General features: G+C 37.9%; 2 protein-coding genes across 2 annotated transcripts; both read right to left on the minus strand.

Annotated features, from left to right (window-relative positions):
- Positions 1-975: 975 nt before the first annotated feature.
- Positions 976-6716, minus strand: LOC146477935 (uncharacterized). The gene is made up of 4 exons (XM_085112679.1): positions 6606-6716; positions 3888-4175; positions 3590-3707; positions 976-2587 (listed from the first exon to the last, which is right to left on the minus strand). Exons 1-4 carry the CDS (start codon positions 6681-6683, stop codon positions 2157-2159), a joined length of 915 nt encoding a protein of 304 aa, XP_084968805.1. The 5' UTR covers positions 6684-6716; the 3' UTR covers positions 976-2156.
- Positions 6717-16948: 10232 nt separating this feature from the next.
- On the minus strand, positions 16949-22842 carry LOC146477936 (lactadherin-like). Its single transcript, XM_085112523.1, has 5 exons — positions 22696-22842; positions 19093-19457; positions 18456-18616; positions 17817-17868; positions 16949-17365 (listed from the first exon to the last, which is right to left on the minus strand). The coding sequence occupies exons 2-5, from the start codon at positions 19426-19428 to the stop codon at positions 16949-16951; spliced, it is 966 nt and encodes a 321-aa protein (XP_084968649.1). The 5' UTR covers positions 19429-19457; positions 22696-22842.
- Positions 22843-23707: the final 865 nt, after the last annotated feature.

Below are 23707 nucleotides of genomic sequence, written 5' to 3' on the forward strand. Positions count from 1 at the left end.
CTGTATACTGTTGTACTATTTAACAGTTCACTTGCGAGCGCTAGACTTGTCACATGATGACTGATGAGGGCGCATCCTGGATTAAGTTGCCTCTAGAAGTACGAAATCTAACATTCTAATTGTGTTTTTACAAATACCTATAAATGCTTCACTGAAATAGAACTTTAACCAGTTTCCACGTTATTTTAAAGTTTAAACAGCACGAGTGAAGCGCCTTTGCACAGCTACAGAACAGAAGGTGGCTTAGCCTACTACATTATGGTATTTTTTCCAAAAGAACGCTGGCTAATTTCTATAACTATATGTTATTGATAAAATATGGTAATGGTAATGGTAATGGATTTATATGCCGCATTTTCTATTTACATATTCATTACTTCAATGCAAGGGTGAGATCGGACGTCAGCATATGTCCATTAGCGACCTCATCCAACCCACCCAAGCCATGAAATCATGAAAAGGCACAAAGACCAGACCAGCACACAGGAACTCCATGCCCTTAGTGATTAGTGTGTGGGTTCTTTAACGTCCCACAGGGTTGAACGTTGAAGTGTTGTGAGACGGGGCCTATGGTTTATCGTCCTTATCCGAGAAGACTAGAAAGTCTAACCATTTGCAGATGTCATTACAAAGGCAGCACTTTCTCCTCAGTTATTTAAAGACCCTGAGTGTTGGTCCGGCCGGGGTTTGAACCCACGACCGCCCGCACGGTAGTCTGATGCTCAACCAACTGAGCCAACCGGTCGGCTGCCTTGTCTACTGCATAACTGACTCCATGCAAAAAGATGTCTATTGATGAAACAGGAGAAGAGTCTAACATGATCGATAAAGAACGATCGATGAATAACGGTAAAGAATCACCCAGACCCGTCACTGACGAAATCATTTAATCTATTAAACCATTCTATTCAGCGCATGACGGTCTTCCGCCTTTCTAACTCCAAAAATATCGGGGGAAAAACATCAAGAAAAAACTCATCTTTGAACTAATTCATTAATCAGTGTTTTCTCCAGTCTTTCGGTATATATAAACCAACAACAACTCATAATCGCCTAACTTCCTCTGAAGAAGGGTTAACGCCAAAAAGCAGCTTTTGACATTTCAGTGATCGATCCCCGGTGATTGTGGCCGATTAACCTTAGTCCGGAATAAGCCGGAGAAAGAAACTAGCCTCAAGGTTTTGTATCTTAGGTAAATTTAGGCTGAAAGGCTTCTCTGCGAACTTATTGCTCGCAATCCATATTCAGGAACCATTACGTATTCCGGTAGCTCAAATAAATCTTGTAACGAGGAATTTTTAGTAGGCTTTGTAAGCATTATTTTTCTATAAAAAGTGCCAATCGAGCACCATTGGAGCCAGCACCAAGTATCCGCCTTGGAGAGACCTGCATCTTGAACAGAGTTTAGCTGGTTACGGTGGAGTGACTCATTCATCTGTAGCAGGGCCCAACTTCCGTCCGTTTTAGGAACCCTTCCGTTTAAAGTGTCCTAACTGGATATGGTTAATGCTAAATGAAATTAGAACGCACATTTATATCTGGTTTATCGTCGGCTTTGATGCGGGCGCCAATGATAGCGATTTTTTTTTCCAGTTGGCATTTGACTAGTATTTTGCTAGTATTCACTAGTATCATACTTTTTAAAGTACCTCATTGATAATAAAAAACTAAACTACCTGCAAAATTAAATAGAAGAAGGATCCTCGCAGTTAGTACGCAACTTAAGCAGTTGCGACTGGAAAAGAAAGCCTGAAAAAAATATTCAGGGTTGAACAAGATTCAAACCCATGACCTCTGCGATGCCGGTGGAGTGCTCTACCAACTGAGCTATCAAGTCAACTGAGAACTGGTCATATTGTGAGTTCGTAATTTACTCGTGAAAGATGAATAAATGAATATGAATATACGAAACATACATTTTGAACTGCGGATGAATGATTAAATAGAAGAAAGATATCCTCGCAGTTCAGGCTTCAACGGTATTCGAACCCATGACCTCTGCAATGCCGGTGCAGTGCTCTACCAACTGAAATGTCAAGCCAACGGGGATCTGGTCATGTTGTGAGTTCGTAATATACCCGTGAAAGATGAAAAAATGAATATTAATACATGAAACATATGAAACTACCTGCACTCAAGCCAGCATAAGCCATGTTTTAAACGTACAACGCGAAAACGTCCAAGCACGTCTCTCCTCTATTGTCATTCTCTGACGTATTTATCAAATCTTCGCCGTACCACACTCTAAACTGTTGACCAATTGAAACTCTCATGGGTACAGTGAGGTTGTTAAATGTTAGCTTGGTTGAATCAGACCATATCCCAGGAAGCTTGTACCACTTTCCCTCATAAACTTGTGGGAAAATAATTTTATTGTTAGCATTAGTGAGAAACGTTGACAATCTTTCTTCCACTTTGCACGCCCAGTTGCTTAAATGCTCATCACCAGGTCCACACGCTACTCTGCCTCTCAAATGCACGAGTTTAAAAGAGGAGATGTTACCGTCATGTGGAATGGAAAACATCCCATATGAATCATCACGAGCTCCAAAACAAACTTCTTGGTTGACCTTCAACCACGAGGGAACTAAAAAACAAAGAGAAAAAGAAATTGAAATGAAATTTTCAAATTATTAAGTAAAATTATTATAAATAATACCCTAATTAAAACGTCTTCGCAATGCATTGCAAAGACAAATCTATGGATTTGATTAAGGCCTTTGAACCAAGTGACACCAGGTACGAGTTGCATAAAACTTAACGGCGGACATAAATGCTATAGTCAGACGTTAAAATACTTAATGTGACTGGGATGAAGGTCTGCCGTTAGCAGTTACGCCCGATGTTAAATTTTATGCAACTCAACCCAAATCTGTCCAATTCTGGCCTTTGAGTTGGGTTATAAGCCCTTTGTAAGAAGCTCATAGATTTGCCCCAGTTTATACTGCAGTACCACAGCTGTGGGTGATTACTCATTCTGACGGTGATTGATCATTGTCCGGAGTGGTCCGTAGAAGTGTGATTTAACAAACGTGGCCTCGGATTGACGAAACGTTTCAGGTAAAGTGAGCGTACGAGCACAGTCTTGTTAAAGCCAAGCAAGAGCAATGTGTTCGCTTTTTTATGGATCGTATTATTGGGGGACCGGATCTTACGGATGGGGTGGTGTTTATTAATTTAAGGCGAGGTTTCATTGTATCGTAGGTTTGTGGATTGCTCAAGACGAACATCTCCTCCAAAAGCATACCGCAGGTGGGGGATATAGCGCCGGGCTCAGTAGCTTTATTTATATATGCAAAGATATGTTCAGAAGAAGAATGTGTGCCTTTTAAGTAGCGGAACGGTTTTAGTCCTATCTCGAAATTGTACACAGAAATGTGTAAAAATTTTTGTCTCTTCAATGAAATATTCTGAGGTTAGTGGTCAGTTACACCTGTGTCATCCGCAGAAGCTTGCCTGTGTCGCACTAAAGTTATTGCAATATTTCGATGTCAAAATCAAGATGCTCGCAGAAATACTCTCTCTTTAACATGAATAGGAATTTTTTTGTCACTTGTAGCACTTTTCTTGAAAAAAGCCGGTGACATACCTTTCATGTGGCAGAACTCTCCAATATAACCGGGGACACAGTGGCACACAAAACCATGGGTCTCATACAGTGGAATACATGTTGAGCCGTGCTGACATGGTGTGTTCTCACAAGGAGTCTTGAAAAAGAAAAATTATTAACCTGTTAGAATGATGAATGTATGCAAGACAGAAGGATAGATAGGTGGATCTCTAGGATCCATTGTAATTAAAGGACGAACATAGAGACAGAGTCGACAAGGCGTTAGAAAAATTTACAGAAAAAAAAAAAAGGCAAAATGAGTTTTTATTTAACCTACCGCAATAGCGTAATGATGAAATTCGTCACTTGGTGTAAAACTGCTGGAGTGATCGTACTTGTCTGAAGCCAGGAGATGACAAACGTGGCGGCCAGTACTGTTATCAGCCAAAATAGCAAAGTTGAAGGAGAAACACGCCAGATTGGCGAGACATTCGAAGGCACAGTCGGTATAACCATTAACATCAAACGAAGCCAAAACCTGGGAAATGTTCAGCATGTGACGAAAAAACGCCTTTAAGTTTCCATACTGCAGGTGTTGATAGTCGCCTCGTTGGAGCTCTATTGCCTGGAAGGGAAACATAACCCCATCACAATGAGCTGCCGACTGTAAACCTGTCTTGGTTTCACTGACTTAATAACATAGAGGAAAATTTGGTGAATGCTGATTGGTCGAAAAAGAGGCCATTTTTTTTCTTAATTCTCCTTTTGCCGAGGACAAAATTACTCACTCCTGATTGGTCGAGCGACGAAAATACTCGCTCCTGATTGGCCAAACACACCATTTCTACATTTGGTTGGTTTCTTCATTTTTGTGCCCAACAACTACGATCTCAGTTTGGCGTTTAATTTTTATGCCGGGCTGCTGATAAAATTTCGTGTATTACAAAAAAAGGTAAAAGATTATATGTGTCAAAAGCTAAAAACTTGGATCGACTGAACGCCTAGCAGATTTGTTTGGATTCAAAAACTGAAATGGATGCCTGACCTTTAAATTAATTCATCGTTGCTAGTTTGATCATGAATTTTAACTCATTGTAGTTCATGAACATTACAACCTATCACGGCCACGAGCTTTAAAAAAAAAAAAAAAAAAAAAAAAATCCGGCAAAACACCGTTAATCTGAATAGCTTGGGGGCGGTATTTGATTTTAGTCCCTGGGGAGACCGGGGTTCATTGTCTTTCACCTCATTAGTATTATTTATACCCTCATTACTATTCTTTATATAAAGAATACTAATAAGGGTTTGCAAACCTTGAATTTCACTTGCAAGTTTTCACAGCAGATGCGCTTTGTTCCTTCCAGGCTTAACTATTCGTTCTTGTTGCCTGCCACTCACAAAAAATCTTCATCGACCATTTGTTTACGGAACGGGTCGTCTCAGTGGCACGTCATTTTCTAATAGTTGTCTTTCTTCCTTGGCAATTTAAGGTTCCTTGAAAGTTCCGAAATTAAAAAGCTCCGAAGCTATGTTACCAATTAACTATAGTCATTTCCTATTCAGTCTCTTAAGACCACACAGAATGCTTAATTAGTTCCCTCGCCCCAAACCCAGGATGAAGTTATTTTCAAAGCCTTCCAATACTCGTGTAGTTCGTGTTTTCTCAAGACGTGCATAGTACGCTAAAATTCTTTCTTGCAATAGAAAATAACAATAGAAATTGTCTCAAGGTTACAACGTTTTACAAGCAAATTTACATATTCTCTAGAGAAGTTCCTTTTTGAAGCCGTTAAAGAAACTCGATCGTGTTTTATCTGAAAGAATACTTTTTTCCCTTAATTACATCATATACATATGACTATCAATGTTTCCTGTTTTGGATCCTAACTAACAGGTAAATTATATTGTTTGTATTGTTTTGCTTACGAGTAAGCGTTCGTACTCAGCTCCGGCGTTGGCTGTTTTACGAAGTGCCTCGGTAGTTTTAAGGAAATTTTACCCTCTAAGTTATAAACAAGCAATCGCGCCAAGTCCTGGTAGAATTAAGGATAACTTCTATTTTAAAAGTTTTCTCAAATTGCTCTTGTTGCTAAGTGACTGGCAATTTGGGAAAACTTTGAAAATACGCGTGAAAATTAATCCTAAATTTTACTCGGCTTCATTGCGATTACAAAATACTAAGCAAATTTGAACTGTGCAGTGTTTAGGCAAATAAATACAGGGAAATAACAATTCTTTCTCTAATCTTCTTCTTCCATTGAAATTGGAATTCAGAGTTAATCTCTTTTGAAACGTCACCTTCATCTTGGGATTTCTCCACTATTTGTCTACGCCTTAGAAAATTAAAAGCGTATTAAACCCTCTAAGTTATAAACAAGTTATCGCAACGAGTCCTGGTAGAAAATTAAGGATTAATTTTTTCTTCTCTTTTCAAAGTTTTCCCAAATTGTCCTTGTTGCTAAGTGACTCCGGCAATTTGGAAAAACTTTGAAAATACGCGTGAAAATTAATCCTAAATTCTACTTGGTTTCATTGCGATTTCAAATACTAAGCAAATTTGAACTGTGCAGTCTTTAGGCAAATAAATACAGGGAAATAACAATTCCATCTCGAATCTTCTTCGTCCATTGAAATTGGAATTCAGGCTCGTTTCAAAAGTCATCTTTATCTTGCTGTAAACGGTTAGCAGATATAAGTAATCCTTAATACAACATTTCCAAATTCCAATTCGACCTAGAAAGCACGGTAATCTTTGAAAACGAACTCCTAGAGCTCTTTGGTGCTTCGTGGGTAAATGAATTACATTCACACAATTTTTTTTACAGAAGTGTAGCACAACTAGCCTGCAAACGAAGACGTATTTCGGGCTGTTGAGCCGGAAATACGTCTGCGTTCGCAGGCTACACAACAACGCAACTCGGGTCGAACTTCTTTGTATTGTTGGTCTCAAAACATATTCAATTACTGTTCTCACTTTGGGCTAACCTGAGGGTATTCCTTAAGTATAAGGGTAGTGTTCTCGGCTGATATTTTGACCAATGAGTAAAGAACTAACCTCTGAAAGCTGCGGGGCAACCTTAAATAGGACAACAGAACCAAGTGCGATCCAGACGGATGCTATTATCAGCCGCATTATCACTCACTAACTCTCAACCTCTGACTGCGGGGACCAAGAATGGCTTGGTTTCGTGTATTTGACAGGCGTAGGCTATGAACAGGTGCAAATACATCTGCCCAGTTAAATTAAACACATTGTGATGTGGGATAATTCAGCGCATGATAATTAGTCATAGGTATTTAAAAAATATACACTGAACAACCTTCTAGAGGGGATCAGTGATAACAATAATGTTTCAAGGTGGCGGAATTTACTACACCTTTTGGTGTTCATTTACAGAAAATATCCATTCATGTATACTTTCATTAACACCAAAATTAACGTCATTTGCGCGAAAGAATTAATCTTTAAGAACGACATTTGCATATGTATTAACATTCAACAGCATCAACAGACAAATGATATAGCTCCTTTTCACATTCATTATCAGGAAATGAATGTTTATTTAAGCAAAAAGAAAATTCATAAACGTAAATAAACGACCAATAATTGCATTATTCGAGAACATTTTTCTAGAAAATAAATTCATTAACGAGATTTGGATAAGCACCAACAATCTAGCTGCCGTAATGGTACCAATATTTCGCTGTAAGTGATAATTGCCTAAAGCAATTCCTTGGATTCTTGCTTCTTCTCTGTTGTTCATCTGTTCCTCAGGACGGCGAATGTCTATTTTAAATAATTGCTGCTTTTCTAAGAGAATATTGGTACCATCACGGCAGCTTAATGTGGACAGTGGTGTGGTTTTATGTAAACGTATTCACCACGATGTCCTAATAGCGGCTAGGATATTGAAGGATAATTCATACAGCGAATTTGAATTTTGTTTACCAATAGTTGAATGTTATGATGACACTAATGATTGTCTTTTTGCACTAAAGAATGTTACATTAATTATTAACGCGGAAAGCACTAACAGTCTATTGCAATAGACTTCTAGTGCTTATCGCGTTAATGAATTTATTTTCTAGAAAATCATTGTCGAATAATGCAATTGGTTGTCTATTTGCGTTAACGATTTTTTTTTGCCTAAATAAACATGCATTTCCTGAAAATGAATGTCAAAAAGAGCTATCGTTTGTCTGTTGATGCTGTTGAATTTTTTTTTTACATATGCAAATGTCGTTCTTGAAGATTTCTCAGTTTCGTGCAAATGGAGTTTATTTTGGTGTTAATGAAAGTATATTTACCTTAATGAAACAACTATTGACACAAACGATTGAATATTTTCTGTAAATGAACGGTGCAAAGCTATGGCAGCTGTAAAATACAAGGTAAATTAATTGTAGTTAAAAAAGCAATGATGACGAATCATAACGACAAAGTTGAACCGATTGTCATGCAATCTACAATCTGTTACTATTGATAGTGCAAATATATATTTTTTAGACTAAAAATAAACGATAAAATTAGCGAACATAGTTTCGATGCCTTCATTGACAATGTTGTCAAGAAAACAAAATGACCTGGATATTATATATGCATATTTATGCAAATACAAGTAAAATGAAAGTGCCAAAGAAAGGTGCTTAGCACTATTCAGGTTATGTTACTTATACAGCTGAAGTTTTTCGCCAAAGTGCACACATTCATTGGCTAATTCATAGTCACAATCATCTGACAATAGAACTGTTTGCTACGAAAAGCCCTCGAGCGTGTAACACTGCGAAAACATTAACATCAGAGGGTAACATTAAACTGTTAATTACCCGCAAATGTTGACCGCTTTTCCAGGTGAACAAAGACTGAGTGCGGTTGCCAAGATGTCTTTAAATTCAGCACATTTTTCAGCGTTTGTTTGTCTCTTGTTTTTGTCCGTAAGTGGACCCTGTTCTATTTAATGTTTTCTTTTTGCGTGCTATATAACAAATCACTTAATGAATGATCCTCCAAAAAACGAGTTAAATTTTTTTCTCGAATCTCAATGTTTCCATCGATTTCCTCTCGGGAAACATTGATATTCTTGGGAAAAAAAATTAATTGTTTCCCTGGAGACCATTAGATGTTTATCGAAATAGCTTTGCGTGCATAAGAGGAATCGCATTGCGTGTTTCAAAAGACTCAATTTGTGTCCGTGACTGTAAAGCATTTCAAAAATTATAAAGCTAACTTTACCCTAGAGAAAATCTTTCTGGATTCCTCCTAATCAAAAGTGTTTACACATAAAAACACGACGGCAACAAAAAATAACAATTTTTAGGTCTAGTATACACCTGATATGCTCTCGCTAACAAGATTAATTCCAATGATTCATCCTTATTTCAGTTAACCGGCAGCGAAGTGCAAGGACGGCGGAGCCTATTTTCAGCTGGGAAGGGGGGGGGGGGGGGGGGGGGGGTCGCGAGTTTGTACGGGGTTTGGTTTGGAGCCATCTTCCCCCAGAAAATTTTGAAATCTAGAGACGCGGAAATGGTATTTTCAACATTCTACATCAGATATTTTTTGTCGAAAAGTTTCCAACAGTTTTTATATAAGGTTGTACCTTTGTAAAATAAATTCTCGCCACAAAATAAAGCAAGTACCAGTTTTGCTCCATATTTCAATATTATGAGTCGGTAGTTCAGTGTAGCAACGGCACTCTTATGACATCACTCATATCTTAACACAATAGTTAATGAAAATCCGTCCCCTTGAATTTCCCAAAATTTCTCTTGCAATTGTCATTCATAACGTGATGGGGCGCGTCGTTTTCTTGGGAGCATCTTCTTTCTACTTTATTCTTCATATGTACCTCATACTAAAACAAAATAAAATATCGTCCTCGCAAAAATTGGGGGCGGGGGGGAAGGAGGGCTAGACCCCCCCCCCCCCCCCCCCCCCACCCGGCTCCGCTGTCCCTGAAGTGTAGACTCTAAGTAGTGCCGAAATAATCTATCGTCGCGGGTAAATTATGCGGGTCCGAAAAAGTGAAGCAAGTTCGGAAGAAATACTATTTTGCGCTTCTCGCTTTATGCATCCCTCAGGTTGATCCGGCCAGCACCGAACCGGTCCCGTGTTCAAGAACAGATACTTAAAGAACGTAACAGAACCAGTCAGTCAGGACCGGATCCTGATTTGTTACCGGTTTAGCTGAGCAAACATTAAGCTTCAGTTGCATTACATACAAAACAAATAGATTCATTCATGTATGACCTGATTTATCTCCTTCTACATGAAGAATCAAACAGATCTTCCAGAAACCATATTTTTGCAGACTACTAGGCTAGAATCAGATAAATTAAAAAAGAGCTCTGGCCAAGTGACTACCAGAGCCTTGCAATATATACGCGTAGTAGGCTCGCGCTCATTCGCGGGGAGTATAATTTTAGGGTAGATAAACGCTGTTGCCGTCGTATGTTAGGACGGTCCGTATTTGGCGGAATGGATTTCCCCAGTTTACTCCAGAACTATTCTTTTAGTTATCGACAGCGCCTGAGACGTGAGCAAACTTAACGGTAATATCTCCAACTGCTTTCTGAATAGTGAACCGTCCATATGTATCATTCTTTTTTTCAAAGCAAACAAAATCATTGATGTTGGTTTTTTGTCAACCTGTACCTAACATTGTGAATTATAAACAGTTATACAGTTTTTCTACCTCTCTCGTTTATTTCCTGACTCACATCCTTTTTTATAAAAATTTACCCAGACTGCCCCCTTAAATCACTGATTGTAGTAACAAGTTTATTTAAGTTTTAAACCTGAATTTACAATGAACATCCCTATACCTATATTTCACAGCATTTCCTTCGGCGGCCAGAAACGCCTTCGGACGTGAATGACGATGACTATTAACTGATCTTAGGAGTTGCGCCGAGGAATATAATCTTGATTAGGTCAGACAAACATTAAGGTTATTTAAAAAAAATAATCTTAAAAACTATACGCTCTTCTTTAGGAAGCCAATGCAGCTCATGAAATATAGGTGATAAATGTCCATGCTTAGGTGTAAGCACAACGATTCTGGCCGCTACATTTTAAACATGCTGAAGTCTCTCCAAAGTTTGCTTAGGTAGTCCAAATAGTAGTAAGTTACAAAAGTCCAATCTGGAGATAATAAAAAACGTACAAGTATTCCGGCAATATGATGACTTTTGTATTTCCAGGGGCGTAGCGTACGATTTTGAAGGTGTACGCATGAGAACACATTGATTGTAAGGGCCGAAGGCGCTTTCTACTATAGCTAGGGGGTTTGGGGCCTCGCATATGCCATTTCCTGTTTTTTTCCGCGGGACATTTTCAGTAAACAAATACGACGTAAAATGCAGTAGAACTTTACTTCCTTATTTTACCTGTCTGTCGCCAACTGGCTTAGAGTTTTCGGTAAGCTACAGTGTTACGAAAAAACAAAAACAAAAAAGCAAACAGTAACGCCATCAAGCGGTTTACAGGCATAGGGCGAGACGTCTGCCCTTCAGAACGAGCAAACTCTACTAAAACACCGGCGTCAGTATCACCGTCCTTGTGTTATGTATGTGTAGTATTGCAAGAAAGCTCAACCCTCGTCCGTCATGGTACTTCGAGGAGGAGTTTAGTCGCTTCATACTACTAAAACTACGTTCAGCAGTGCATGTTGACACAGGATAAGTTAAGTTAACAAATGTTATAAGAGCAACATATACTCCGGGATAAAATTGGCGGTTTGTGGTGGTCGAGTCTCAACCAAGGTCTGTGGCTTCACATTCTGATCCATTCTATTCCATTTGTGCCTCCTATCTCTATCCCAGAGATCTCCATGTCACTGCCGTAGTGGCTATAGAAACTTATAGACGTTTTACTTCCTCTTTTTTGACTCTGTCACTATTCAAATCTTTCTTGCCATTAATGGCCACTGAGTATTGAGTAATGATAGAATAAAGGGAAATTTAACGTAAAGATGCAAGTATGACGCAAAAAATTTATCAGTTAGCCAATTAAATGATTAAAACGCTTCCAGGCAATAAAAAAATATAATTTCCCCAGGTGTCAGCTGTACGCATGGGCGTACGTGTGTATATGGAAGCTACGTTCCTGATTTCCTTAGATAGATAGATAGATTTAACAATTAGATTGTGAGCTCGAATTTCAATCGCGTGATAGTTGATGAGGACGAAGCCCGAATCAACTGTCACGCATTGACATTGAGGGCGAATAATCTAATTGTTTTAGTATAAATCTACTAGTCGTTCAAAACTTAAAAACAAGACAGGTTCACGTTTTAATTGAATTGTGATATAAATAGGTCACATGCAGCATGCGCGAATAATTGACAACTGCGCCACATTGCATTGGCTTTTGTGTGTGCGCCTTTGCATTTCATTCAAGATTTTATAAACTGTCATTCACTCGAAACTGAAACGAGGAGCCGCGTTTTTTTTATTGTGAAATGACAATCAAAGATATACTGACGTAAACATTCCCTTTGGAAACCACCTTTTTAATCTAGAAAACGTAAATGAGTAGAAATGTTATGGAAAGTTGACACAGTTTAACGATAAAAGTTGTTGTTTACAATGGAGACTGTGCAACCATGGAAGCTGAACGACTGTGGAAGATGGGCGTTTGACTGCTGATAAACTTGGGATGCAACGGCAGAAGAAGAGCTGGATGGGTTATTCTCGTTCTGAATTTGGAGCTGAAAACTGGAGCGATTCTGAATAGCTAGTGGCTGGTGTGATGGTTCTTCTCCGGAGACGAATCCAATCCCAAAATATTCGACATGTTCTCCTTCTGGTGAAAGGATGCCCTTGCGTCGCACGATTCAATCGAGCTGTCTGATTTGTGGCCTGCCACTACCTTGATGTGTCTTGCCTCAACATTGCTATCTGATAACCGGTACAGTTACGGCCGTAGCTCTCACACAGTGGTTGAGGAAATGTGAAGTAATTCCAGCTGCCTCACTCATGGTTTTCATCATATTGGCGAGTTTGGATTCACCGACTGGTGAATTACAATACCACACGGTTCATTCTCGGGATTGAACTAACCTGACAGTTCCCTCGGTCGCTAGAACAGGCAGTCCAACTTGGGATTGAGATGTTTAATGAAATTCTCATTTTTTTCTTTGGTATCCACTTGCTACAGTTAGGTCAGTTCATGTATTCTGAAAAGACCTCATCCTTACCACCAAGATAATTTCTAATGATAAAAAACTTGGACAATACCTATTGAAACTTTTCCATTGGATAATTACCATTAAAATAGAAATGACTAAAGAAATTTATATCACAAACGATGATTGTCGCACCTAATGTCTTGAGGCGGACTCTGTAGTCCATTCTATTCTGGAATGTATAGTAACTAATGTTTTAATATGGCTTAATGATACTGCATAACTAGACCAATGAAATAACCAGCCTCTCATCCACCCATAAACGCATCTTTACCGAGATTATTTTGTTTAGCTTAGTTGTTGTAGTTGTTCTTAACATTTTTTCGTTTTCGCAACTGTATCGCAAAATAACTGGCTGTAACTTGTAATTTGTAATTTAATGTATCTTTAACTACAATTTGCAATGACAATCAAAATTTATGTAGCGCAAAAAAATAATAATAATAATAAAATAAAAGATCTAAGGCGCTTTACAAAAGTGAGAAAAATTCATAAAAAAAAACAAGGTAATAATTGAAATATGTACAAAAAATGTTTTTTTCAAACATGAGAAAATTAACTAGATGTTAAATAAAAGTTCGTTTAAATAGCAACGTTTTAAATTTTGTTTTAAAAATATCAACTGAAGTTTAAAAGTGTTGACGAGCCTGCACGACTCCTGCAGTTCGCAAAAAGATTGGTCTTAAAGCCTTTATAGCTTATCTCTGCTTAATGAGACGTTAATCATGATTATGAAGGGAAAAACTCAAATATACTGAATGGAGATTTTCTTAATGATCATTCTGAGCCGTTAGGAGAAGTTTTTCATATGCCATTGGGTATGCTAGCTCTGTGGCATTTGTCTAGGTTCACTGGCTCGGATTAACTGCAAGATATCAGACAGCGCTAAATAAATGCTATCTATAAAGACATGGGGTCCGTGGATTTCTCTACTGACTCGTGATTTCATGCTTATCTGCAGTGAGATTGCAGGCTGTTCCTTTATCACGTATAGGAGAGTCTAATAGATCCGCGTCTTTAGGAGACAGCGCTAAGTATATGTCATCTACGAAGACATAGGATCTGTAGGAGTCGTGCAGGCCCGTCAACACTCTGATTATGACATTAATGGACGGGCCCCGTTCTGCCTCGCATTAGAGGTTTTACTACAGGCTTAAGCAATGCTGAGAGCAAAAGATTCACATACTCAACGCACAAAATGCTCTTTTAGAGAACCAATCCTTGCCTATACAGAACAGCAAGAATGCCAAATATCTGGAAAGTTTAACACCGGCCTTTGTCAGAAACTAAACACTTTGACCTTAGCTGACATTGGGATCGAAAATCCTCTTGCGCCATTGGCTCGCTTAAAAGATACACCATTGGTTCAAACTCAAGAACCAATAGAAAAGCAGGCGCGAAATTTCGATCCGCCTAACGGTCAAAGGAGATATATAAACTCAAAACAGTATAATTTGCTCCGACGCTAACAGAACTTTCAATGGCAACTGACGAGATTCATAGAGAGTCGAAACTGCAGTCTTGCCTGAGAAACAACACTAAACACTTATCAGAAGGAATCGCTGAAGCATCCTATAGACTCCCATGACAGTTACTGACTGTCTTAGCTTTGAATATCTGCCGGATGCGAGCTAACGCACAAGACAATGGAGATACATGTCAGCTCTAAGAACATAATACTTGTCTTTCAGTCACGAACTGAGCAACAGAGCTGAAAACAACTGCAAGAGGCCAAGGCTTTCGAAAGCGAGAGACAGCAGTGATCAACTTTGTAAAGACGTGGATCTGATAGACTCTCATATACGTGATAAACGAACACCCTGCAATCTCACCGCAGGTTAATAGCATCAACATGAAATCACGAGTAACGAATTCCACGGATCCTATGTCTTCGTAGATGACATATATTTAGCGCTTAAGAAAATCTCCATTCAGTATTTTTGAGTTTTTCCCTTCATGATCAAGATTAACGTCTCATTAAGCAGAGATAAGCTATAAAGGCTTTAAGACCAATCTTTTTGCGAACTGCAGTAGTCGTGCAGGCCCGTCAACACTTTTAAACTACAACTATTCATATTACCAGGCCCTCCGGTCTAGTCGCCTAAGCTCGAGGCTTGGAAATCCGAAATCAAAATTTTCCTAAGGCAATGCAAACCTGCTTAAACACAACAGTAAGGTGGGCAAGAAATTACATGATAAGCTCTTAAGACTGGAAAGCAGCTGCTGACAGCCTTGCCCCCTTTTCTGGGGCTCGTCAGCCCGGCGTAGCTCGCACAATGAGACTCGCTGATACTCCTATCCCATTAGTATGCTGCTAGTCATTCTAGAAAAGAGCTCATTGGTTATCAGTCACCTCGCACATTACAAGTGTAAGTGACGAAAAATCAAGCTGATCGTAACTAATACATGCCAGTCAGGCTGTGGCGAGATCACTTTAAAATGCAACAACGTTAACGTTAATTGAAATAGCTGTATACTGTTGTGGTATATATCAGTTCAACAGTGAGTTCATCAGTTTATCAGTGAGGAAGCCTGACTTGTTATAAGCCTCGAGTTTCTTTCAGGTTTTCTCGCCATTCATCTTCTTTCTTTAATTTTATCCATTTTTTCCATCTTGTGCTGTAAATGTTGAGTATATGGCAAAATAAATATTGTATTGTAGTTCACTTATGAATTCTAGACTGATCTTATATGATAAATGAGGAGGGCGGATCCCGAATCAAGTTACCTTTAGAAGTACGAAATCGAAAATAGATTACAGTATTCCAACAAAACAATTGTTAATTTCTATAACTATATGTTATTGATAAAATAGTCATTGATTGTGTATGAAGTCAGCTTTGAAGAGTATTTAAAGTATTGATCACTGGCCACAGTCGTGGTTTTCTAAAAGAAAACGTTTAGCACTAAAAGTTCCAACGTGTCTATCAATTGTCGAATTCTTTGTCCCGTATTGGCAGTTTGTAAGACTTCTGCATACGGGTAACTCGGATCTCTTGAAGAGATCAGAGCAAAACGCCTTGTTTTTAAGAAACTTTGCTAACCCGGCTCTGTTGTCAACGCAACCAACAAGTGGATCAACAACCAGATTCACAAACTTTACAAAGATGAAAAGAAGAGAGAGTTTCACTCACGCTCAGTTTTCACATGCACACAACTTCACAACAAGAACAAGAAAAAGGAGAGCAATTTCTCATTCACAACCACAATTTATTTCATTCATACGCAACAAAAGCAAAGGTGGCTTTTTTTTACCTTGAAGTGTATGTATGTTTATAAACGCTTTTCGTTGAATTAATCCATTAATCAGTTAATCAGTTTATTAAACTCTTTTTAAAAGTACTGATCTGCCTAGAGACGTTAAACAATGTACAGACACGACTGAATTTATACAGAAATGTAGGAGCTAGTATTTCTCTCGTGCCAAAGTGGACTTGAACGCTACATAGCCACCGATGTTTGTTAATAGTTTTTACATAGTATTATGCTGTCTATATTGATATTTTAATTTTTCCATAGTTTGCCAATCAATTTTATGTTATGTTTTATTTTTATGTTTGTATTGTAGGTTTAGCAAAGAAGAGCCACCCAGTGGATTTGCTGATAAACCGTTATTATTATTATTATTAATTTTTATTATTATTATTATTATTATCATTATTATTATTATTATTATTATTATTATTATTATTATAAACCAACAACAACTTATAATGAAGAAGGGTTGACGGCTAATAAACAGCTTTTGACATTTCAGTGAACCCCCAGTGGTTGTGGTCGATTGGCCTTATTCCGGAATAAGTAGAAAGAAACTAGCCTCTAGGTTTTGCGTCTTAGGTAAATTTGGCTTGAAGGCTTCTCTACGAACTTATTGCTCGCATTCGATATTCAGATCCCATTTTTTATTCCGGTATAACTCCAAAAATTCTTATAACGAGGAATTTTAGAATCCATTGTATGAAAAATTATTTCGGAAAATGGCTAATGAAACACCATCGGAGCCAGCGCCTTTGATGCGGGCATGCACCGATTTTTTTTCTACAGTAGTTGTCTTAGCACTGTTCAGCTACTCACATTATAATTCGGGCATTTGAAAACAATCTGGGATTAATTTGCAATAAATTCACAAGTACCCTGCTTTTTAAAGTACTTCATTGATAAGAACAAGCTAAACTACCTGCACTCAAGCCAGCACAAGCCATGCCATGTTTTAAACGTACAACGCAAAAACGTCCAAGCACGTCTCTCCTCCATTGTCATACTCTTCCACATCTTCCAAATCTTCACTGTACCACACTCTAAACTGCTGACCAGTTGAAACTCTAATGGGTACAGTAAGGCTGTTAAATATTAGCTTGGTTGAATCAGACCAAATTCCAGGAAGCTTGTAAGTCTTTACCTCAGAAACGTGTGGAAAAACAATTTTATTGCTAGCATCAGTAAGAAAGGCTGCAAGATTTTCTCCCACATCGCACCCCCAGTTACTGGAAAGGTTTTGATTTGCTGAACACGATACTTTGCCTCTCAAATGCACGAGTTTAAAAGAAGAGATGTCACCGTTATGTGGCATGGAAAACGTTCCATATGAATCATCACGGGCTCCAAAATACACTTCTTTGGTGTTGACCTTCAATCACGTAGGAACTAAAACAAACGATATTAAACGTCATTTTTAGTAAAATTGTTGTGAAAACCACACTGATTGGGACAATTATCATGAACAAAAATGCATTGTGATTATAAGTCTTTGCATTCAATTTAAGGTCTTTGAAAAAGTAACATCAGACCCTTCTGCCCAATTCTGGTCCTTAAGTTGGGTTATAACACCTTTGTAAGAAGCTCAAAAGTTTGCCACAGTTATACTGGAGAACTACAACCTCCATAAATGATGATGATGATGATGATAATGATGATGATGATGGTTTGGACGAACTGGCAACAGACGTGTCTGTTTTACACTAATTTGATAAGAAATAGGACAGGTCGCCGGCCCTGACATTTATCTTCAATAAAGGTGTAAATCAATATCGAAACTCTAGTTGCAAGTTTGTCGATATTTCTCAATCATTTTCAATTACCAAGCGAACAGTTACTCTATTGTTCTTGAACATTATTTGGCCTCCTAGATAACTGTGACATGCACGAACAAAAAACGAATGGCTGGATGGATAGACGGACGGACGGTTTACGCACACCAGAATGCAAAGAAAACAAAAGTATTTTTTTCTAGACAATTTCAAAAAGTATATTTTTTTTAGCGCAAGAATGACTTCCTCGTTCGAAAAAAAAGGTGTGGTTATGTTATCGTGGTAAACGACCGTTTTTCTAAGGGAAACTACATTTTGTGACATTTTGCAAGTGTGGCCGTTCTTCTCGACATAAAGTAACCGTGGAAAATTGTCATGATTCACCGAACAGATCACAAGAACATTTACAGTGTTCTACCGTCGCTTGATACTGGATGTAATTGGACCAACGCGCTGCTCCGTTAAACGTAGTCCAAAACAAAGCCCAAAAAGAAAAGAACAAATTAAGAAAAAAATAAATATATATTAATATATAAAAATATTGTTCTCTTGGAAGATGAAATTACGCGGGGAATTTCCTACCGGTCAGTTTACCACGGATAATTTTTTGTGTATGAACCACATGAATAATATAGTCAATATTGCGATTAATATCATCTTCAAATTATATTCTTACATGGAACTCATGACCTGGATGAACTGCAATAATTATCTTTACATTCATAAAGTTCCACCCTCATTGCAATCCATTTATACCAAGCTGTTGGTCGAAATCGGATGTACCGTGCTGTGATTGGTGGGTTCAGCTCATGATAAACAACGCTGTCTCGATCTGCGTTACCAACAAACTCCTAAGAAAGATAATAGAGCTTTTGTTTACAACGGTACTAAGCAATGGAATGACTTCATAGGTTCTCTGATAAATGCGTCATCTTAATTTTAAAGGAGTGGTATCATCGGTTAAGCCCTAACTGGTATCCGTAGTTGAATTTTTTATATACACACTTTACTGAACTTTCTGCTGCATTTTTGATTGTGGGGAGGGGGAGTAATTGATGGAGGCTTTCAAGAAACTTTTAAAAAGATTACATTTTCCCGTATCGTGTTGTGGTGACGTTAGGCTGGACTTTAAAATCTTAAAAGTGAAATAAGTTATAGATATTGATCCTCTGGGAAATAAAAAGTTAGAATAATCAACAAAGAGATTTTTGGAAAAAATTAGTAAATTTAAATTGGAGCCGATCTTTAGCTTAAAGGCTTTGTAATTAAACCAAATTGGTCTTAGTATTTTCGTGCTTCATTAATTGAAGAAAGTTTATCCATGTACCTTGTCTTCAGATTGCCCTTTTTCCCTGTAGTACTGGAATGTCAAACCGTCATCACTGTACTGCAGTTTGTACTTTCTCACCCACTCCCAGCGAACTCCGTCGGGCCAGTTGTTATAATTCCTTCCTTGCGTTGCTACTCCTGTTACTTTGGTGCGCTGATCTCTCAGGTCAATTTGCAGCCACTGATTCTGATTCACCTGATTGACTGCAGCTAGCCATGCTCCTGATTTAATCTGAGTTTCTTGAAAGTAGAGTCTCCCCTGCTTGGCGGCATGATTGGCATCAAGCACTGAAGAAGCACTAATCTGCTCGTCAGTTATCGAGCCGTTTGCCATACCAAGAGCCCCTTGGCACTCTAGAAATACTAGGAAACATAACCACAATGGAATAATTAAATTTCTTTTGTTTCTTTATCTTTTCTATTTCCTTTTTTTATTTATTTATTCTCATATTTCTTTTTTGCTCTTCATTTCTTTACTTCACTTACGTTATCTTACTCTCGTTTTCTTAGTTTATCTGTTTTTGGAATCATCAACTTTATTAAGTGCAATTATAAATAACAATGCATTTAGAAGAATTGGATTTTCATTGATAAATTATAAATTACTTTTAATTTGGGAATACAAAGATTTTCATTGTGAACAGTGTACTTTGGTGCAGCTTCTGTTTTCATAAAAACAACAACAACAACAAAAAACAAAACAAAACCAATAAAAATGAACAACAAATGAATTGGAGTGAGTATACATTTCTTTTGAAATTAAGTCTTTCTTGTTAATTTTCCTTTCGATCTGTTTCGTATTTGACGTCATATTACTTTCCTTTCCTTTAATAGCTTTGATATTCGTTTTAGTTTACTTTACTAATAAATAGTGCACCTTGCTCATAGTGCGTTCCATAAAAAAAGTTATTGCGTACACAGAAATGTGTAAACTAGTATTGGCTCTCAAATGAAATATTATGACTTAGAGGTCAGTCCTGCGTCATGAGAAATTTGCTTGTGTCACAGTGAAGTTGTAACCCAGTGGCATAAACGAAGGTAAACGCCAGGAATCAGTTTTTTGTACAGAGTAAGCTGTACAGCCTGCGAGAGCGGATGTTGTTTCACACGTAGCGTTGTTTCGTTAACATAGCAACTCATGAGTACTTTTCACGCTCCAAGTTTCATGCAATACAGTTCACCCTCGGTTTCCAAAAGCAACCATCCAAAATGTAAAGCCTACATTAGCTATACAAAATAGGTAAAACGGCGTCGTATTATCTAATTGGCGTTCGTCGTAAGATCATGTGTCAGGTGATCGCTTACCAGATTCCGTGTTAAAAAGGGTAGAAAATTTAAAACAGCTAAGTTTCTAATCGAAAGGTTCCAAGTATAGTGATTTGACGCGGAAAAGTTTGGTTTTTTTGAAAACCAATCGCTTATTTACAGGGAGTTTCAAGTAATATAACAAACAAGAGTACGGAGTGTTTTATACACATGATTTCCTAAACTGACTGAGACGCACTAAAAACGAGGAAGAGTGTTACATCGGGTTCGCAAGCACAAGAAAACAGATGTAAGCACGAGGTCGTAGGCGAGTGCTTTCATTTGTGTAATTCGCTGTTCTTTTTCAGCAGAGTTCTTTGTTTAATTGTTATATTTGTTGCATTGGAATTCGATCATGTCACCTACTAACTAGGTTATCCAATTGTTGGCTTTGTCATGGCTATCTGACGCCCACTTGCGCTATTGGTCACCATTTCACGCAAATGAATGCGTTTTTCCTCGTAATGAACCAGCAAAAGGGGGCCGGCACTTAGTTGCTACCCCATGGCTGATAGATTCAGACCCGCCAGAAGAAAGCAAGAAGAAGAACTTTGCATAGAAAGGAATTTTTTTTGGAATGACAAGGAGCTGGAATCCTTGGATTTACCTACAGTTGAGATTGATGTTTCAAGCCTAAACTACTGGATGACGAAGTTTATCCGAGAAGTGACAAAGCCGTCCAGGAAGAGATACCCTCCGGAGACGCTGTATCAGATTGTGTGCTATTTTGTTAACGTTGTTGTTATGTTGGTTGATGAAAACGTAAATTAAGAAACACTTTCCACACGTGTTTCAAATTTCACTGGGTTTTTATACTCATCTACCTGACCATAAAAGAGTCAACTGGTTGGCTAATATCGTCATTAATAATAAATGAGTTTAAGGAGTGGGTTGAAAAAAACGAGGTCCAGTCGAGTCTTGTGAACCATCTTAGAAGTGTATGGAAATCAGATGAAAGGGTTCTCAAACCATTCTCAATTCTTGGAAAAATTCAAAGAAAAAGTTCGCCAAAGATTTTGGATAATGAAGATGACATTTCAAATCCACCCTCACTGTGGTGATTTCCATTTTTTTTCTTGCCATGAATGATTAATAAGTAGATTAACGATTAATTTTCACCCCTATTTTCAACGTTGAGGAGGTTGTTGATATATCAACAACGAAATTAAATACATAAAAAGTCGTTCAACGAAAAATACTAAAATTGCTGCCAAGATTCATGACTAAAATGTCGAAAATGGTTTGATATTGTCTTAAAAAACTCTAAAAGGAAACGTTTTTTTAAAACATTGAAAGAGGTTTCAACCTAAGGGATTATGTTTTAATCGATAATGATGGAGTGAAAAAGCGTAACAACGAATTATAAAAGCACAAAACTGTGCAAATGAGTTAGGCGTGCGAGAAAACAGCAAAGTAAGAAAGCGTAAATGCGTAAATATCAGGAATGTCAACGTGTTTATTCCCTCCTTAATTCTACGAGTACTCATGGGAGGCACTTCGAGAAGCAGTCAGTAACTCCCGAAATAAAATTAGTCGCTCAGAACCGAAACAAAAAATGAGTTAACCTGTTTTTAAACGAGTCTAGATGTTTATTTAATATGTACATCTAATTAAGCCAAATGTTAACCTACATTTATTTCACAGTCTGTCTCTTCTTTCCATTAAAATATACAGCTTTAGGTTGCAAGAAGCCGTGGTGCAATAAAACGATGCTTGGTTGCACCAGCCCTCCACCAACCAACAAAATGCTGAGTCGATGCACAGAGTAAGGTTTTTACAAAACTAGTCTTTTGCTTTTTCTTGTAGGACACGAAGATTAATCTTTTGGAATCTGCACAAGGAACTAGAATTAAGAATCAGACTCTGAAGAAATCGTGCGAACGAGGAGCGAATATTTTGCCGCTAGATCAACCAGAAGCGAGAATTTTTTACACTCGGTGATAAGAATATTTAGAGAAAAACAACGTCAACAAAGCCCGGTCTAGACAGATGTAAATAAGAGTTCTGCTTGTCTCGAAATGCTGAAATTTGAGAACTTGTTCAGTTTGCTAAAGTGTTTTTAAAACAATCATTGAAATCGGTAAATCAAAGCACTGATCAATGGAAAATTAATTTGAAAACTTTGAATTGAATCGCCATACCCCGGACTTGAAGTTAAAAAGCAGTAGTGTTTGTACACCTGCGTGAAGAAGGCGTTTAAAAAATTTAGTCATGGCATGGTTAAAATACACTGTCAAGGTGTGCATGACACATTAGAACTTTCACGAGCAATATGCTGCCATTTTATTATGCTTACCTTTGTCACAGTTTTTCCCAGTGAATCCTCCTGTGCAAGAGCATCTGTAACTGTTTGTCTCGTAAAGCGCTTTGCATCTTCCTCCATTCTGGCAAGGAAATGTTTCACAAGGGCTCTGGAATAAAAATTGAAAACTTCCCAAGAACAAGTAAAACATTTTACTAGTAAAACATAACTGCCTATAACGTCGAAGGTGCTTATCGAAAACGAACGTGTTAATGTATATTGTTTGTTACCTTGTTTTCTAATACTGTCATTCGAATAATTATCTTATTTTTCGCCTTCTCAATCTTCTGTCGATGCTTTCTATCAACCGTCTCCAGTTTTCCCTCTTGATCACGTTGCTAATTTTGGTAAGGATTTTGACAAATTCCCGGCCCACTCATCGATTCATTTTGGCGAATAGGTAAATATTGGACATTGGATATTGAAACAAGCGTTTTTTGTTGTAATATCATGTTAGACGTTCGTAACATGAGAAAATTAACTATTTATAAAATAACTATTGAACTATTTAAAGCAATACCACAAGAACAATCATGAATTAAAAGTTTTCAATCTTTCTTACTGATCCCTTGGTTCTGATAAGTACTAGAGAGCTCCTAGTCTCAAAGATCGAGTCTTGAAGTAAAAGGGTGTTTTTTTCTTGCCTTTAAGAGGAACCTAAAGCCTTGTACCAGTTGAGCGTTTCTATATATGAGAATAGATTAACTTACGCTTGCACGTTCACTAGACCAGACACTGTTTATTTGGGGCCAGTTTAAGCTCAAAGTTTGATTTCCGAACCCAATCGAACAAAATTGTGTGTACAATTTCGTTCGATGACCGAACAAAATCGAATTTAGTCGTTTGATTTAGTTCGATGGAAATTTCGTTCGATTTTGTCCGCTGTGATACCCCAGAATTAGCAATAACTCACCAGGATGCTGCAATGATGGAAGGAATGATTTGCTTGGAACTTTTCAGATGCGTTGTACTTATCCGTTGGAAGTAACTCGCAGGTGAAATTCCC

The sequence above is a fragment of the Pavona decussata genome, unplaced genomic scaffold, assembly GCF_977016875.1.
Source record: "Pavona decussata unplaced genomic scaffold, jaPavDecu1.1 SCAFFOLD_67, whole genome shotgun sequence".
NCBI classification, from domain to species: Eukaryota; Metazoa; Cnidaria; class Anthozoa; order Scleractinia; family Agariciidae; genus Pavona; species Pavona decussata.

What these genes read in the sequence shown, in the direction of transcription:
- LOC146477936 (XM_085112523.1), bottom strand. Translation starts at nt 19,428, where the DNA reads ATGGCAAACGGCTCGATAACTGACGAGCAGATTAGTGCTTCTTCAGTG. An exon ending in AAGGGCAATCTGAAGACAAG is followed by an intron (nt 18,617 to 19,092) that starts GTACATGGATAA and finishes TATCTTTCTTAG; the next exon opens with GAGTTTGTTGGTAACGCAGA. An exon ending in ATAGAGTAACTGTTCGCTTG is followed by an intron (nt 17,366 to 17,816) that starts GTAATTGAAAAT and finishes ACGTGATTGAAG; the next exon opens with GTCAACACCAAAGAAGTGTA.
- LOC146477935 (XM_085112679.1), bottom strand. Translation starts at nt 6,683, where the DNA reads ATGCGGCTGATAATAGCATCCGTCTGGATCGCACTTGGTTCTGTTGTC. An exon ending in TTCATCATTACGCTATTGCG is followed by an intron (nt 3,708 to 3,887) that starts GTAGGTTAAATA and finishes TTCTTTTTCAAG; the next exon opens with ACTCCTTGTGAGAACACACC. An exon ending in AGAGTTCTGCCACATGAAAG is followed by an intron (nt 2,588 to 3,589) that starts GTATGTCACCGG and finishes TTTGTTTTTTAG; the next exon opens with TTCCCTCGTGGTTGAAGGTC.